Source organism: Cryptomeria japonica, chromosome 2 (genome assembly GCF_030272615.1).
Source record: "Cryptomeria japonica chromosome 2, Sugi_1.0, whole genome shotgun sequence".
Classification (NCBI taxonomy): Eukaryota; Viridiplantae; Streptophyta; class Pinopsida; order Cupressales; family Cupressaceae; genus Cryptomeria; species Cryptomeria japonica.
This window is the reverse complement of record NC_081406.1, coordinates 668,372,776-668,388,459: the sequence shown is the minus strand read 5'-3', so window position 1 is coordinate 668,388,459 and position 15,684 is coordinate 668,372,776. Positions and strand designations below refer to the sequence as shown.

At 36.9% G+C, this 15,684-nt stretch overlaps 1 protein-coding gene across 4 annotated transcripts in view; it reads right to left on the bottom strand.

Annotated features, from left to right (window-relative positions):
- Positions 1-15,684, bottom strand: part of LOC131034032 (phenylalanine--tRNA ligase beta subunit, cytoplasmic) — a 106,315-nt gene that overhangs the window by 65,653 nt on the left and 24,978 nt on the right. For all 4 annotated transcript variants that reach the window (XM_057965377.2, XM_057965379.2, XM_057965376.2 and 1 more), the window contains 2 exons: positions 8,988-9,054; positions 6,957-6,998 (listed from right to left, as the gene is read on the bottom strand). In XM_057965377.2, coding sequence (XP_057821360.2) covers positions 6,957-6,998; positions 8,988-9,054 — 109 coding nt within the window. The remainder of the gene's footprint in view (positions 1-6,956; positions 6,999-8,987; positions 9,055-15,684) is intronic.

Here is a 15,684-nt window from a genome sequence, read left to right as displayed (position 1 = left end):
GTAAAAACATGGATAAAGGAACCGCCCAGCCCCTTATATTTTATTATAAAGTGACTGAAGGTGCTGAAGGGGCCGATTTGAAGTTCGCCATTGCTGGAGTAAGGGGCTATTTTATATAAGGCATCATTTCCCTCATGATTGAAGGTTGTTGAGCTGAAAGGAGAGGCACCATGGCTGATTTAGACTCAAACAACATTTCCAGCCATTTTTTATTTGCTTTGTTCCCAACTCTCATTCTTGTGCCAAGACGTGGCCATTCCCAGCCATCCATGACCAAAGTCGCTTCAAAATACCAAGGGCGCCATCATTGGAGGAGATTGTAAGCATTGTAGGGGAGTGACGTTGCTGGTCCAGGTCTGAAACATCATCTCCAGCTGTCATTCTCAGACCAAAGACATTGTTGCACCATGGCTGATTTAGACTCAACAACATTTCCAGCCATTTTTTATTTGCTTTGTTCCCAACTCTCATTCTTGTGCCAAGACGTGGCCATTCCCAGCCATCCATGACCAAAGTTGCATCAAAATACCAAGGGCGCCATCATTGGAGGAGATTGTAAGCATTATAGGGGAGTGACGTTGCTGGTCCAGGTCTGAAACATCATCTCCAGCTGTCATTCTCAGACCAAAGACATTGTGCCCAGCCATTATCTAAGCCAAAACGTGTTCATTTTCAGTCAATTAAGCACGAACTGCAGTGCATGTTGATGTGGCGACATGATTAAAATTGTTCCCAGCCATTGAAGTCGAGTTGCAAGGGTGTCTTCAGACTTCCATCAGACCTGGAACATCATAAAAACACTGAAATTATTCATTTTCAGACCTTAGAGGGTGTATTCGGACTTGGTGCTCAGAAAAGCAAATCTGAGACAATTTTCCAACACCTAAATCAACCACTTTCAGGGGTGTCCACCGACTTTATACTCAGAAATCAGACCTGTAAATGCATCAAACACGCCATTTTCTGAGTTTACAAGGGTGTCTTCAGACTTAGTTATTGCAATCAGATTATCCTAAGTCTGAAAATCAGGTTTGCTGAGGACAAATTTTCCACATTTTAATCAAATATCTTATATTTTCCAGAATTTGTGTTACATAATTGTTGAATTTCTGATTTTCATAAGCTAATAGGTCTGAAAACTATTTGAAATCAGACCCTTAATTAATTCTAGAATATTATTTGTGAGGACTGAGCCATCCCTACAAGGATCAATTTCCCACCAAGGTTGAAACAATGTTTATCACATGGGTGTTTGATTCAATGTTTGTTTGCTTTGCAGGTCTGCTACAAGGAAGGGACGCAAGATGATCGAGGCTCGATGTGAAAGAGGATTGCCCAAGGCATGGAAAAGACTTGATAAAGATATATTTCAATGAGGAAGATCAACATTTCAATGATTGGAAGAGGATTTCAAGACAAAGATTTCAAAGGCAGGGATGCGGACTAGATCAAACATGAAGAAGCTTCTCCATGATGGTAAACAAATGAAGGAAAGCAAGTTCAAGGTTCAAGACATGAGCACGAAGGATTTCACATCAAGAAATGTTCAGGAACTACATCAAGAAATCTCAAAGTCAGCAAATGTTAAGGAGGAAATAGCTCAAGGGGCATTCCAAACATCATGAGGAATGTACAAGACAAATTGATTAAGTCTACAAGGCAAGTTGAGGTGGCATCCCAGTCATCATTCGTCCAATCAAAGCATTCCAAGTCGGCATTCATTCAAGGATGGGATAAGTGACACATAGCGCTACATCAATTATTATTTATCTTACCTACCCTCATCTCTCATTGGCCAATGTAGTGGTGGTTGTAATAAACCCTAATTAGGGTTTCTATCTTTTGATTTGGGCCATTGATCTTGAATCAATCTGAACCATTCATTGTAATGAGCTATCTATATAAGGCTCAGCTCTCTCATTTATAAAGGTTAATAGTTAGACGTAGAAGAGTAGAAGATAGTTAGTAGTTAGATCATTAGAAGTTAGAGTAGAGTAGAGTAGGAGAAGAAGAAATTGTTGCTAAGGCTTGTAAACGAATATACTCTTGAAATGTGTTGTTCAACATGTTGCATGGTTTCCAATTCTCATTTGCTTTCATTTTGATTAGATAAATGGAAGATTTTGTGGATGATTAGTGATGAAATTCGTTTAATCCATAGCACTAGCTTCTTACTGATAGTAAGTTTGCATTGTGTAGTCAACTAGAATTTGAATCAAACTTAACTTCAATTATTCCTTGTCCATTGGTATGCATTGCCTTGATGGTATTGATGTTGATGGTAGTAATTTGAACATCTATAACTTTACGTTAAAAGATTGCACTAGCTTTGTGGAATTGTTCATCGATGTCAAAGCAAAGTCTAGGAGAGTCTCACCAAGTCATTCACTACATCCTACATTCCTAGGATTAGATTAGACTCTCTAAACCCTTTCCTTTTGATCTTTCTTTGTTAGATGAGTTAGGCCCGAGTTCCAGCAACGTCCAAGTATTCAAGCATTCATGTGCCAAGTAAGTCCCCTTGTGATTCTAGCATTATCACATCAAACCATTGAGCTTATCCACGTCAAGACCTAACATTTGGTAACCTTGGAGTTGTCTCATTTGATCGCGAAGCATAGCATTTGAGAGACTTTATTCAAGAGAGGATAAGATACCTTGGTATTTTATTTTGTGTTCGATTGTGCATAAAAATACATCAACAAGCTACACATTAAACAAATCAGCTATGGGGTTACTTTGCATCTTGCATTTCGATGTCCCCTTAGCCTCTCGTGATTGGGGTATGGCACTAGAAGTGGAAGTGGATGAAGGTCTAGACATCACTCCTCTCGTCTGCAATGTATGAAAAGAAGTATGTTGCACTTGTTGGCTCTGTTGAAGGGCTGCCCTAGCAAACAAAGTAGTAGGGACTGCAACTGCTCTATCATCTAGAATGGCCCAAAGCTTATTGATCTCAATTTTGCATTCTATGGTTTAAGGTTCTTCCAAAAACTGACATGGATCCACACCTTTTCCTCTCCAAAAAAGGAAGTGTGCATTCACTCTAGTGATGCTACTAAACCATGTAAGACCACAAATCTTGCATTGCCACTTCCTTGTTTCCCCACCTATACTTGATGTGACTTGTATTTTTTAAGCAAACTGTTTTACAGGAGATTTAGGATCATAAGGACCCCTAGCAAACTATGCCAATAACTTTGAAGGGCAACCTGTACTAGCTGGTGCACTTGCCATGGAACTAGATTGGGCTCCAGGATCAACTCCATGGTCACCCCCCTCAACCTCAAGTTCAAAATCTGAATCATTTCCACCATGAGAATGGATTTCCATCTCATTCTCACTCATGTCATGGGAGCTCATTGTGATAGCATTTCACAAAATGAAAATAAAAATAAATTCAACAAGCATGTAACTTCAGCTTAATTTAACAAATAATAAATTTGAAATTTCAATTTTGAAAACAAATGTCAAAATTTAAAATTTGATATTGAAATTCATTCATCATTTTGCCTTCAAGATTCAACACCAAATCTGATTTTGAAATGAATCAAAAAAAACAAGTTAAAACAACAACAAAAAATTGAAAATCAGAAAATAAAACAAACAAAAAACAAGAAATAACCTACCTTGTGCTTGAAAAATCTCTCCAAAATGTTGTAGAATCCTCTTCCTCCTATGCTTCTTGCTCCTTCTCACTCCTCTTACACTTGCACTCACTCTTTTCACTCCTTCAATCAGTCTTTTGTAAGTTTTTTCCCCTCTTCAGCTAGCTGGTAAAAAAATCAGACTTAAAAATGTGAATGAAACACTAGTTTTAGTGGTTTTGTGTTGCACTGGGGGAAGGGGTGGGGCCCACATCAACTTAGGGTTACCCCTCAAACCCCAAAAATCGCTAAAAAAATTTTAAAAAATAAAAAATTCAATTGCTTTTTCACGTGGTCGGACGAGAGACTCTTCTGTGTCTCCCCGCCCCTTAAGAGACTCTAGGCGTCTCCCAAGGAGTCTTGGAGACGCCGAGACGTCTCCGCGTCTCTAGCGGAGCATCGGTGGCGGTGGCAGGACGACAGGAGACGCCACCTCCCTGTCTCCCCATCTCAGAGATGTGGGCCTGAGAGGGGGGGAATGCATTTCCATGGAACACTAGTTATTACCTTAAAGTTTTTTCAGAAGTTTTGATTATTTTTTAAATAAAATCATGGATTTTTCCTAAATTTTTTGTGAGAAATTTTCAGAAGGGTATTTTATGGAAGACTTTCAAAGGTGCTTCATGGAATGGTTTTGCATGATCTTTTCTGAAAAAAAGCATGGTCATGGATTTTCATTTTTTGTCGATTTTTTCACATAAAAATCATGGGTTCTTTCTTTTCTAGAGGGTTTTCTGATTTTTTCAAAAAAAAATCATGGTGGGTTTTTCCGCAACTAGGGTTTCAACGCATGAAGATTTTTTGTTTTTGGTCGTGGTTTCTAGAAGGTTTTCTAAATTTTTTTCCAAAAAAAATCATCCACAAAAAATCACACAAGGTGTTACTGTTTTTCCACAAAACGGTGTGTGATTTCAGCATCACATCAAGGGTTTGACGATTTTGTGGTTTCAATTTTTTGCTATTTTTTATCAACAAAGATGGGTTTTCTGATTTTTCCCACAAAAAATCACACAGGTGTTGCTGTTTTTTAGGTTTTTACTGTTTTTCCACAAAACAAAGATGTGTAATTTCAACATTGCATCGAAGGTTTGACGATTTTTCCACAAAATCGTGGTTTCAATTTTTTGCCGATTTTTTATTAACAAAAATCGAAGTTTTTTGAGAAGCTACTCTTGGTGTCCCTAGATAAAATCAAGTTGGAAGGTTAAAAGGATTATGGTAAACTTGGTCATATCCAAAAGCTCCGCAAAACCAGGGAGGGTCTCAACAGTAGGCTCATGTCACAGAGCATTCTAAGGAGAAGGGAGCAGCAGCCTTCTATGCATTGGTGACCAAATGACCTGCAGATTATGTCAAGTCTTTTATAGGGTAGTTAGCAAGATGACCATTAAGGGAGGGTATTAAAGTAATATGGTAATATTGTTATAATGGTCATCTAGTCATTTAGTTAGTATTTGGAAACTTTTGTTTATGTTCACGTGAATGTTATAGCCAACAAGCTATAGGAGCTCCAAGCCTCTAGAACAATAGAGTGGATCAATACTACTATAAGGCCCCAAGCCCAATGTCTCATTCTATTGATCTATTTTGGCTTTCCATACCTTATTGTACTATTGATGACATTTTTTTTGTATTGCCATTGAGGTGTATAGAAAATGTAATTAGATTGTGCTTTCCAATGATGTTAATGTGGATTGTCATCAAGGTGTATGTATTTTGTATATCGATGTACATGTTGAATTCAATAGTGTTTTAGTTCCATTATTTTCAGCATGATAATGCTTAGTGAGTTCAACATTGTGATTATTATTGTGCATCTATATATCTGAATCATGCTAGTGTTAGATAATTTCTAGTAGATTTGTATTAATATTTTCTCATTGGTGGATATTCATGTTGTGTTTCAGCTATTCTGCATTGGGCATGCATGACTAATGTTTTCCTTGAGTGTGCAGGTACAGTCTATTACCACTGTTGATAGATCAGAGAAATCATCAGTGTATATGTTCTATGTTCTACCCTATGTCGTCTCATTCAAAGTCGAGCTATGAGATGTGTCCTCTTCAGCCCTATGAGCCTCAATCTGAATTAGTTGAATGTGGATTCTCAAGTGGTGAGCAAACCATAATTGTGTCTATGTTGTCCAATTCCTATGATTCGTATTATTTACTTATTTTCCGTAAAATGTGTGACTTGTGATTAAATTCCTTTAATAACATTCCATACTTTATTGTGTACAGGTAGTTGATTAAAAGTTACAATTTTTATGTTTTATGCAATGTATGTCAATGTCATGTTATTTAATGCAAACTATGTTGTATCAGAAAAGCATATTATTTATATCCATAAAAAGTGAAGAATCTCTTTTCAACATTATTTAATCAAAATATCATGTGTTTTAAAGATTGCAGAAGTGAGATTCTATATCAAAACTATTGTTATTATTATTAGATATCACCTTAGAGAAAGAGTGAATCATGGGTGGCCAATTTGTGGGTGCCAAGTTTGGGGTTAAATGTAAACTGTTCACTCTGTGTTCTCCAACTCTCTGTGTAACTGCTAGCTGAAGGACCACAATAAAGTATGTATGTCCTTTAATTGTCAAGATGCTAATAAATTCAATCTTTCATTTCACCATTTCCTTTGGTTACAATTTCCTCAAAATTCAGCTCCAATGGGAAGAAAAAAGTTAAAAATCAGGATATCTGACCAATAGGATTAGAAAATTAGAATTTCTTGACAATTGAAATTTCTGAAATAGGTATACTGAAAAATCCCTAATAAAAGGCAAAATCTAGTTTTAGATAGTCCAACTATTTTCCTGGAGGAATCTAAAACACGTGTCTCTGACTGCACCTACATAAAATTCAGAAAACTCAAATTAGGATCTCCTCCCAAAGAATAGATCCTCTTCAACTTAAACAAATTTCATTAACTCAAAATTTATTATGCTGCAACATGGCAGCTAGCTCTTCATATTTGATCTTCCTTCAACCTTTATTTCTAGGACGTCATTAAGTCAACCTCTTCGTTTTTGAAATAGATCTATTTCATCTGTATATTACATTCCTTTTCATTCTTAACTGCTTTTTTAGAAGAATAAATGCGCTACTCATTTGAAAAAAATCACAACAAGAATTAACATCTAAAAAAATCAAGAATTTTTTGTATGAATCACTATAGTAATGGCAAGTTCAAAAGAACCTGAAAAATAGAAGAGCATAGGAGACATAATTACTTATTATCTAGTCTATAACACTAAGGTCAAGACAAGTCACTCGAAATGAAGGAGGCTGTAAAGATATGAACCTGTTTCAATGGAATAAACTTAATTTGGGATGGCGGCAATGCCTGCAAAAAGGTAACAATACACAAGAATATTAGAATTTTCATGCAAACTAATTTTCCAAATCACAAAACCGACTGAAAATATTATACATGTCAGGTTATTAAATAGGAACAATATCAAGAGCAGAGAAAAGAAGTAAAAGAGATTATATTTATGTCCACAAGTGAACTGCACACTAATCTACAGATGGGATAAATCATAAATTTAATAAGGTATAACAGTGATGCCTGCAAAAAGGTAACAGTACACGAGAACATTAGAATTTACATGCATGCTAGTTCTCCTAATGAATCAATTCTTACATTAATCGACCTCATATAATCGTGTGGTAGGATAGCTCTAATAATTAGCAGACTTATTCTCCACAATTCTGTTATACTTTTTACTTTTAAGTCATACCTATTATGACATCTTTCCAAGTTGTTTGAATATATCTAGCAATTCAATACCATCAGACACAATTTTGTTCAGACATAATCATTTCCATTCAAAAAAAAAAGAGGTAGAGAAACATGTAAGGTGTAACTTAAGAGATGCTAGGGCCATAGAAATTTTTTATGTTACCTGATCCGTGGTCCACTTCAGTTCCCCTGTGGATTCTAGAAACACATGGCCATGGAATGTTGGGTTCGTTCAGGATGAACCCAAGCAAACCCGGGGAGGGTCCACACAGATCCCATTGAACCTGTCACATTTTTAACCCAAAGAAAAATTGCTTTTTTCTATTTTTTCACCTTTGACTCTGCCTTTTAAAAGATTATGAAAATGGTGTGTACCATGAAGATATTTAAGGTGTTGAAGGTCTTCATTTACCGCCTCCGTACACCACAAGGGCCACTGCCCCTTGACCACTAATAAGTTGTGCGATATGATGCCAGAGCATGATGACTCAGATGCTATAAATTTCCAACATGTTGCACTTGAGGAGTCCCAAATCGAGTAAACTTTTGATGCATATGGCATTGGCACTGCTTGTGGTTCTTTAATTGTTCCTACATCATCTAATGTCAATGATGATGATGATAATGTTGATGATTTAAAAAATCCATATGATGCTCAAAACTGATTGTTGAACTTGATATTATTATTTTAATATGGAACTTGAAGTTTGAACAATGAAATATTTAATAGCATTTATCATTTATAATTTAAAAGACATTTGAGTTTTTTGTGGTTTTGTTGATTATATGATGCTATGTGGTACTTCAAACTTGATTCCTGCTTTTCGACTGCAAATGTATATATGATTTTTACACCTTTTTTGTATGGACAAACCCAACCCCCAAACAAAATTTCTGGATCCATGAACTGAATCTGTAAACCAGAACCAGCAACTTAGGATTTTTTAGTAGATAGAACTGGGCTTTGCTCTGGTTGTGCTTTCTAGTTCAGGCGTTACTGTTCAAGACACTAGCTATCCTCATGGCATGCGGATATATGATAAATTTTATGCATCCTATGTTTCTACTATAGCAAAGAAAAAAGCAGATGTGAAGCCATTACTTACATTATGAATGTTGTATCATAAGTCCTCTTTCACTCAAATAAGAGTGTGAAATGGCTGTATATATGTTCATCTTTGAGCTATTAATAAAATATTCTATTTACAGTTCAAGAAAAAGCACAAGTTATTTCAAAAAAAGAAGATGCCCACCTGACCTATAAAATTGCCTCTTCTGCTGAAATCAATAATTAAAATATCTTAATTTCATTATTCAATAATGAACTGAGCTTATAGAAGCCATTCTATCTAGATGATCCTTGGTTCATTGTTTCATTACCAAAATATCTGCTTGCATCAAAGCTCATGCATTTTCAGTTATAAAATATCCAAAAATGGCAACTACATGTAATTAATTTCCTATGATTTCTACTTCTTGTGGTTTCTTTCTCATCTAAAAATTGCTGATAAGCAGGTAAGCATACCACACAAAAACATAAGTGACAGAATACCATAATGAGGCCAAACTAGATGTTTAAACGGAATTTACCTCATATGTAAAAGGTTCATGTAATGTGTCCAAGTCATGCGTTCCAATTGCAACCAAGGTTCTCTTCCTGTATAAGAACAAAACAGATAGACATTTTACCTTCTGTACATGAACTAAGATTGTAACACAATCTTAACTATAACTAACAGCTATCACAAGGCATTAAACACTCGAGAATTAAAAATGGTAGCATTACCCTTGCTGCAGCTAAAACATCATATACTACAACTTTCAAAAACAAGGAATGTGCATCCTTGCTAACTGCAATACGATTGTCTCGACTCTCATGAATTTACTCACAAGATCAGAATCAACCAATTCTTAAATTTATATTTTTATAGAAAGAACTATTTTTCCAATCCAAAGATGCGAAACACATTAAAAATGTTAAGGTATTAAATTTCTGACCCAAAGCATTTATCATTTATGGAATGGTCAGGAAGTCGAAACAAGGGACCACTATAATGGTAATTGTATATTAATACAGAAAACAGAGTTTACAATGTATAGGCGATTACATTACAATGTTTCTTAACAAAACAAATGTAAACAGAAGCCAGAATTAGAAACTAACTAAACTAACTAAAATGACCATTAAAGAAACATTACATTATTTTATTACCCTCCCTTAATGGTCATCAGTCTAACTACCCTGCAGAAGACAATTTGCAGGTCTCTTCGTCGCAAATGCATTGAAGGCTGCCACCTTCTCTTCAGAATGCTCTGCGACATGCATCTGCTACTAAGACCCTCCCTGACACTGCAAAACTTATGGAAATGACCAAGATAACCAAAAACCTTCCAACCTAATGTTGGGAAACAAAATTGTCCCTCCCTGTACCCAAGGATACCACCAAACTGAACCACGATTTTGAGGAGAAAATTGCCAAACCCGAACTGCTTTAGAAAAACAGCTACAATTTTGTTCAAAATATCACCAAAAACTTTTGCAAATGTTCACCCCAGCAACTCTAGGTGTGACCCAAAACAAATTGCAAGAAACCATGATTTTTGTGGAAAAAAACCGTCAAACCCAGAAAACTGAAGTTACAAATCATAGTTTTTTGTGGAAATAAATGGTAAAAACCCTAAATCACGAACACCCATCATAAGTTTTTGCGGAAAAAATTAGAAAACCCTGCAACAAAGAAACCATGATTTTTTAGGACAAAATCAAAAAACCCACCAATAATTTTTTAGGAAAAAAATATAAACCCAGAAACGATTTTTAAGAAGAAAATAAAAAAAACCAAACGCTATTGTTGAGGAGAGAATCAATCAAAACCCACAAACTGACACATCAATCATGATTTTTTGTGGAAAAAATCAGAAAACCCTCTTATAGAGAAAGATTGCACGATTTTTCTATGAAAAAATCGAGCAAAAAACGAAAATACATGATCACAAATTTTGAGGAAAAATAAAGCAAAACCCTTGTACAAAATGAGAAAAATCGTACAAAACCCACAATAATTTTTTTAGGAAAAAATTAGAAAACCCCAGAATAATTTTTTGTGGAAAAGAAAATTATAAAACCCATCTAGAATTTTTTAAGGAGATAAATTATAAAACCTATGACCATGATTCACAAAAAACCAAGTCACAATCACAGCCACGACTTCACAAAAAAAACACTACAAACCTGAACAAAACACCCTTGGCGGAAGACCTTTGTAATGTCCCCTACTTGATCTATTTCAATATACTAAAATTGATTGATATTCTTCAATTAGTTATTAACAAGTGCTTATCTATTTTTCTCATTAGATGATTAATATCATTATTAATATAGATATCAGACCCTGCTACTACTTCAGTTTTAAGGGAGAAGGGTTTATGTATGTTACCAAGGCGCTTAGAGCCCAACTACAATAGGTTTCCTCAAAGTTTACAGATCCAAGCCCTTACCTATCTTGGGTCTATACCCCAAGGCTTATGGGTTGCTGATCCCCACCCTATCTTGGGACTTAACCTATTGCTTGGATTTAGATTGCCCCTCTTTGGAACATCTCATCCCCATCTTCTTAAATACTGACAGTAATAACATGATTTAGACTATAAGTACACTAACTTCTCATGTATTATGAATATATATGAAATTAAGTATGACTGTCATACATATTGCAGTTTATAACAATATTATTACTAGATTCTGCATAACAACTTTATCAGGCTTCATATACTAAGCATACATATTAAGCACATCCACATACATACCACCAAGAACACAAATGTTACTGCCTGTAACTTGATAACAATTCTGATCTGATCTTATCAATGGTGATGTCACTAGATGCTTTTGATTCCTTACCTTTATATCTCTCAATCTGAGGGAGAGGTCACACCTCTTCATCATGTATGCCCTTTGGCAAGAGACATACCCTTTCACCATTAGCACCCTTTGAAAGAGTGCAACTCTTCATTATTTCTACCCTTTGAAAGGGACACAGCCTTTCATAATCATATCTGCACTTCTCATTTCCAAATTATCCTCCCTCTCAAATGAGGTTCTCTTCTCCCTTTTATATCTCATTGTTGAGGGAGTCACAACTTTTCCTTTCATGTCTTTTGACTTTTCATTAACTTAATTAATTTTTCATTAATCATATTTAATTATATTATTTTATATTTTAATTTAATTTTTAATATTTTAATTTTATCATTATCATTTATTATTGAATTCTATTTCAAGGTGGGAACATTAGCACCTTTGCACGGCAAAAGTTCAGGCTTCGCACGGAAAAACCAAACAAATCCCAAAATGACACTCAAAAAAGTTTGCAAGGTCGTGAAACCCTTGCACACAGGAAACTCTACAACCCGTCGCAGAAAACACCCAAAAAAATTTCAAATTTTTCAATCGTGAAATACAAAGAAAAGACCCGACAACGCCAAAAACGCAAAGACAACACCTCGTCGCATGGAAGACACAAAAGCGTTGTGATTTCTTCAACAAACCCAAACGCACAAACAAAAAACTTGAAATCCATTGCGGACACCTTTTCATGTTTAGTTTCTTTTTAGAATGTTTCCTTTCATGTTTCTATTCTCGATTGTTTCTATTATGGAAAGATCCCCTTGTAATTTTCTATATAAGGAGTATTCCTCTCCTTAATGAATTACAACATCAAATTATCATTACAACCACAAACTTAGACCAACTACTAATGACCCATAAGAACACAAATTGTACTCCTTATAATGCTACAGTTACATTCTCATCACGTTAAAAAGAAAAACCAGTTACTAATTGCTGCCACTCCAACCATATATCAGCTTGTCTTTTAACAGGGCAAAAGATAGATAACTGCAAATTCTTTCTTCAACTTGAATAAAAACACACTGTATTTTACAATTTATGAAAAAGCATCCACTAAAACCAAAGTTGCACAGACGTGGATACGAATACATATACAAGTACGGTATCAGATAGGGATAAAACCATTTTTCAAGACCTCTTATTTGGATACGGCAGGATACAGCATTCATAAAAAACACAAACATATAATGAATACGAAAAGGCCTCTAGGCAGATAATGAATAAAGAGAAATTACAAGTGTACTTCTCGAACACTAACAGACAAGTCCAGATTAAGATTGCTCGACTGTTGGAATATCAAATTGGCTCGTTTCCTCTCAAGTATTTGGGAATCACTATCAACTCGGGTAGCAAACAAAACCAAATCTGGAAGGACGTGATCAACAAATGCAAGGTCAAATCAGAACAATGGAAGAATAGATGACTATCTCAAGCAGGGAGGTTAACAATGATTAGATCGGTATTATCGGCCATCCTCATTTATAGTATGTCATGTTTCAGGATGTCTTATGCGGCTGGTAAGAAGCTAGATGGGATGCTCAAGAAATTCATTTGGGAAGGGGTGAATGAGGTTAAAAAATCCCACTGATCAATTGGGAGACCGCCTACCTGATTAAAGGAGGAGGGGCAGGGTTGAGGAAAATGGATTTTCAAATCCTTGCATTAGGAGCAAAATTAGCCTGGAAAATGTATAAATTTCCAGAGAGACTCTGGTGCAGATTGCTTAGGAGCAAATTTTTGGATTCGGAGGAACCAGAGACAATATTTTCTGTGGCAAATGCAAATAAGGGATCTGCTGTTTGGAATTTTTTGTGGGAAAGTAGAAACATCATCACTGAACATCTTTCTTGGCAAGTAAGGAATGGGCGGAAGGCAAAATTTTGGGATGACTTGTGGGAAGGTGAGAAACCTCTCAGGGAAATGTTCTAAGATCAAAACTAGGTGAAGGATGTGGCGAATGTAATGAGGGACAGAGTGGGTCAGTATTTCGAAAGAGGACTAAGGGGAGTCAGGATCAGGTGGAAGAATATATGGATAGTGAGAAAGGATCTTTGTACCAAACTAGAAGGAATTCTAAGGTCGAGGACGATCTTGGTGTCAGAGGAGGAAGATGATCTTTTATGGTGTCCTGGCAAATCAGGGGATTACAGTGTAAAGCTTGGCTATGAAATTCAAAGACATAGACTAAGGGACACCGTTTGGCCGCACAAGTTGTGTTGGAGCAATAGAATTCTTCCTGAAGCTGGAGTCTTTCTTTGGATTGCCCTTCATGACAGGGTACTTTCTGGGAGTAGACTGAAGATCACTTGCATTGCTAGGACCTAGTCGATGTGTAATGTGTAAACTTTAAAGAAGAGGAAGAGACAACGAATCACTTGTTGTACAATTGTCCCTATGCCAGCAAGTGTTGGGATTGGTTGTTTGATATGGTGAACTTGTATACTGTCAGGAATGAAGGACTGAAATCTTTTCTACTATCGTGGCCTCAGATGGTCGGATCTAAATGGGGAGACATTTGGCTGGTAGGACCGGCTATGGTGGCGTGGCATATTTGGAAGGAGAGAAATAGGAGAATTTTCAAGGAACTCGGTCTCTCTATCGAGCAAGTTATTTCAAAAATTAAGGTAGCCATAGAGAGAGTCGTAAATGGTAAAAATTCCAAGAGGAGACTTATAGATATAACAATTGGGATAGGAGCATGGAGACAAAGTGGTCTTTGAAAGATATAGGGCCCGGTTTCTCATCCAAGAGACAACTGGATGGGAGTCGGATTAAATGGACTGCGCCACCAACGGATTGGGTGAAACTCAATTTCGATGGGGCCAATAAAGGAAATCCTGGGAGGGTTGGCTTCAAGGTAGTACTTAGAGATGAGAATGGTAGTATGATTTGTGGAGTGTATGGTAACTCACGAGAAATTTCAAACAATGAAGTGGAAATTAGAGCATTGGAAGCAGGTCTGAGTATGTATGTTAAGGAGAATATCTCCAAGGTTATCATAGAAGGAGATTCCCAAGTCATCATTAACGGTGTGATACAATCCTCATTTCACAACTGGAAATTAAACAAAAGGCTGCCTTGCATCAATAGCTTGTTGGCTCAGATTGGGGTATTTGAAATTATCCACACCTATAGAGAAGGGAATAGAGTGGTAGATCTCCTGGCGAGCATGGGAGTTGAAGGGGAGAATCAGTTTTGCTCGATCAGGCTAGACGAAGCTTCACAAGAGTTAATGGAAGCCATCAGAAAGGACGCTCCCTGTAGCCCTCGACAAGGTATAGGGTAGGGGAAGACATTGTATGTGACACATGAGGTGACCAGCGCTTCTTTTCATAAGGAACTTAAAGTGTACTGGAAGATCAGTAATCCAGACTTGTATTGCAGACAAGGGTTCAGAGTTCTTTTGATTACCGTCGGATAAAACAATATAGCGCGATTTGCCCAGTCACGAGGAGAGTGAGATAGGTATTTGGAGACTAAGGTGGTTATTTCCAGAAGGGCAAGACAACTCAGAGATGGCGGCAGGTGCAGAAATAGCAAGCTATGAACCAAAGGTGCAGAAATAGCAAGCAGAAATAGCGCCCTATTGATTGTTGGGGGGCAGGGCTCCGCTGATGGATATTTGCCCAATCCGGGATAGGAGATCTAAACAAGATTTGTACAAGATTTCCTTGACTTGGGATTTGATACGCTTGTAGATTGTCAAGCCGCCTTAGTAGCTTCTAGAAGCGACGGGAACCTATATGTGGAGAGCTGTTGAATAGATTTTGACAACTCCAGTAGAAAGAAAGCAGATTTGCCGATGTAGGATGGCTCCGTTTATAGGGATTTTGTACAGGAACTTTGAAGAGACACTTAAGCATCAGTGTATCACTCTGTTTAATGCCGATGAGGATATTTATGAGGCGATTCTGGAAATGGTGGACACTTCTTTGAATCTAGAAAGGCATTGGTGTGATGGCTTCATCTACGAAGCTGTGTTAGTACCGATTGTGGATGTACTGGAATCGAAGGAGAGGTGTGTGGAGATTCTGGGGGATTTCGTGAATGAAGACTATGGGGATGCGGTAGCAGAGGCCCTGTGTGAACTGCAGAATGATGTAAAGGAAAGCATTATGAAGATATATTTCAACCCATCAAATTATTATTCTTCAGATTCTGAAGAGGAATCAGAAGCGGAAGGGGATCAAACTAAAGATGAGGAGGAATCCGATACGCGGGATATGAATGACAGTGAGGAGGATAGAGAGGAAAGGGATCGGAGAATTGCGAAGAGGAGAAAGAGGAAATTTGTGAAGGAAGCATGGCCGATTTTCAGAGACGAGGTATTGAATGGTGTTCTGACAGAATTTAGGCAGCTTAAGGGTGCAGAGGATT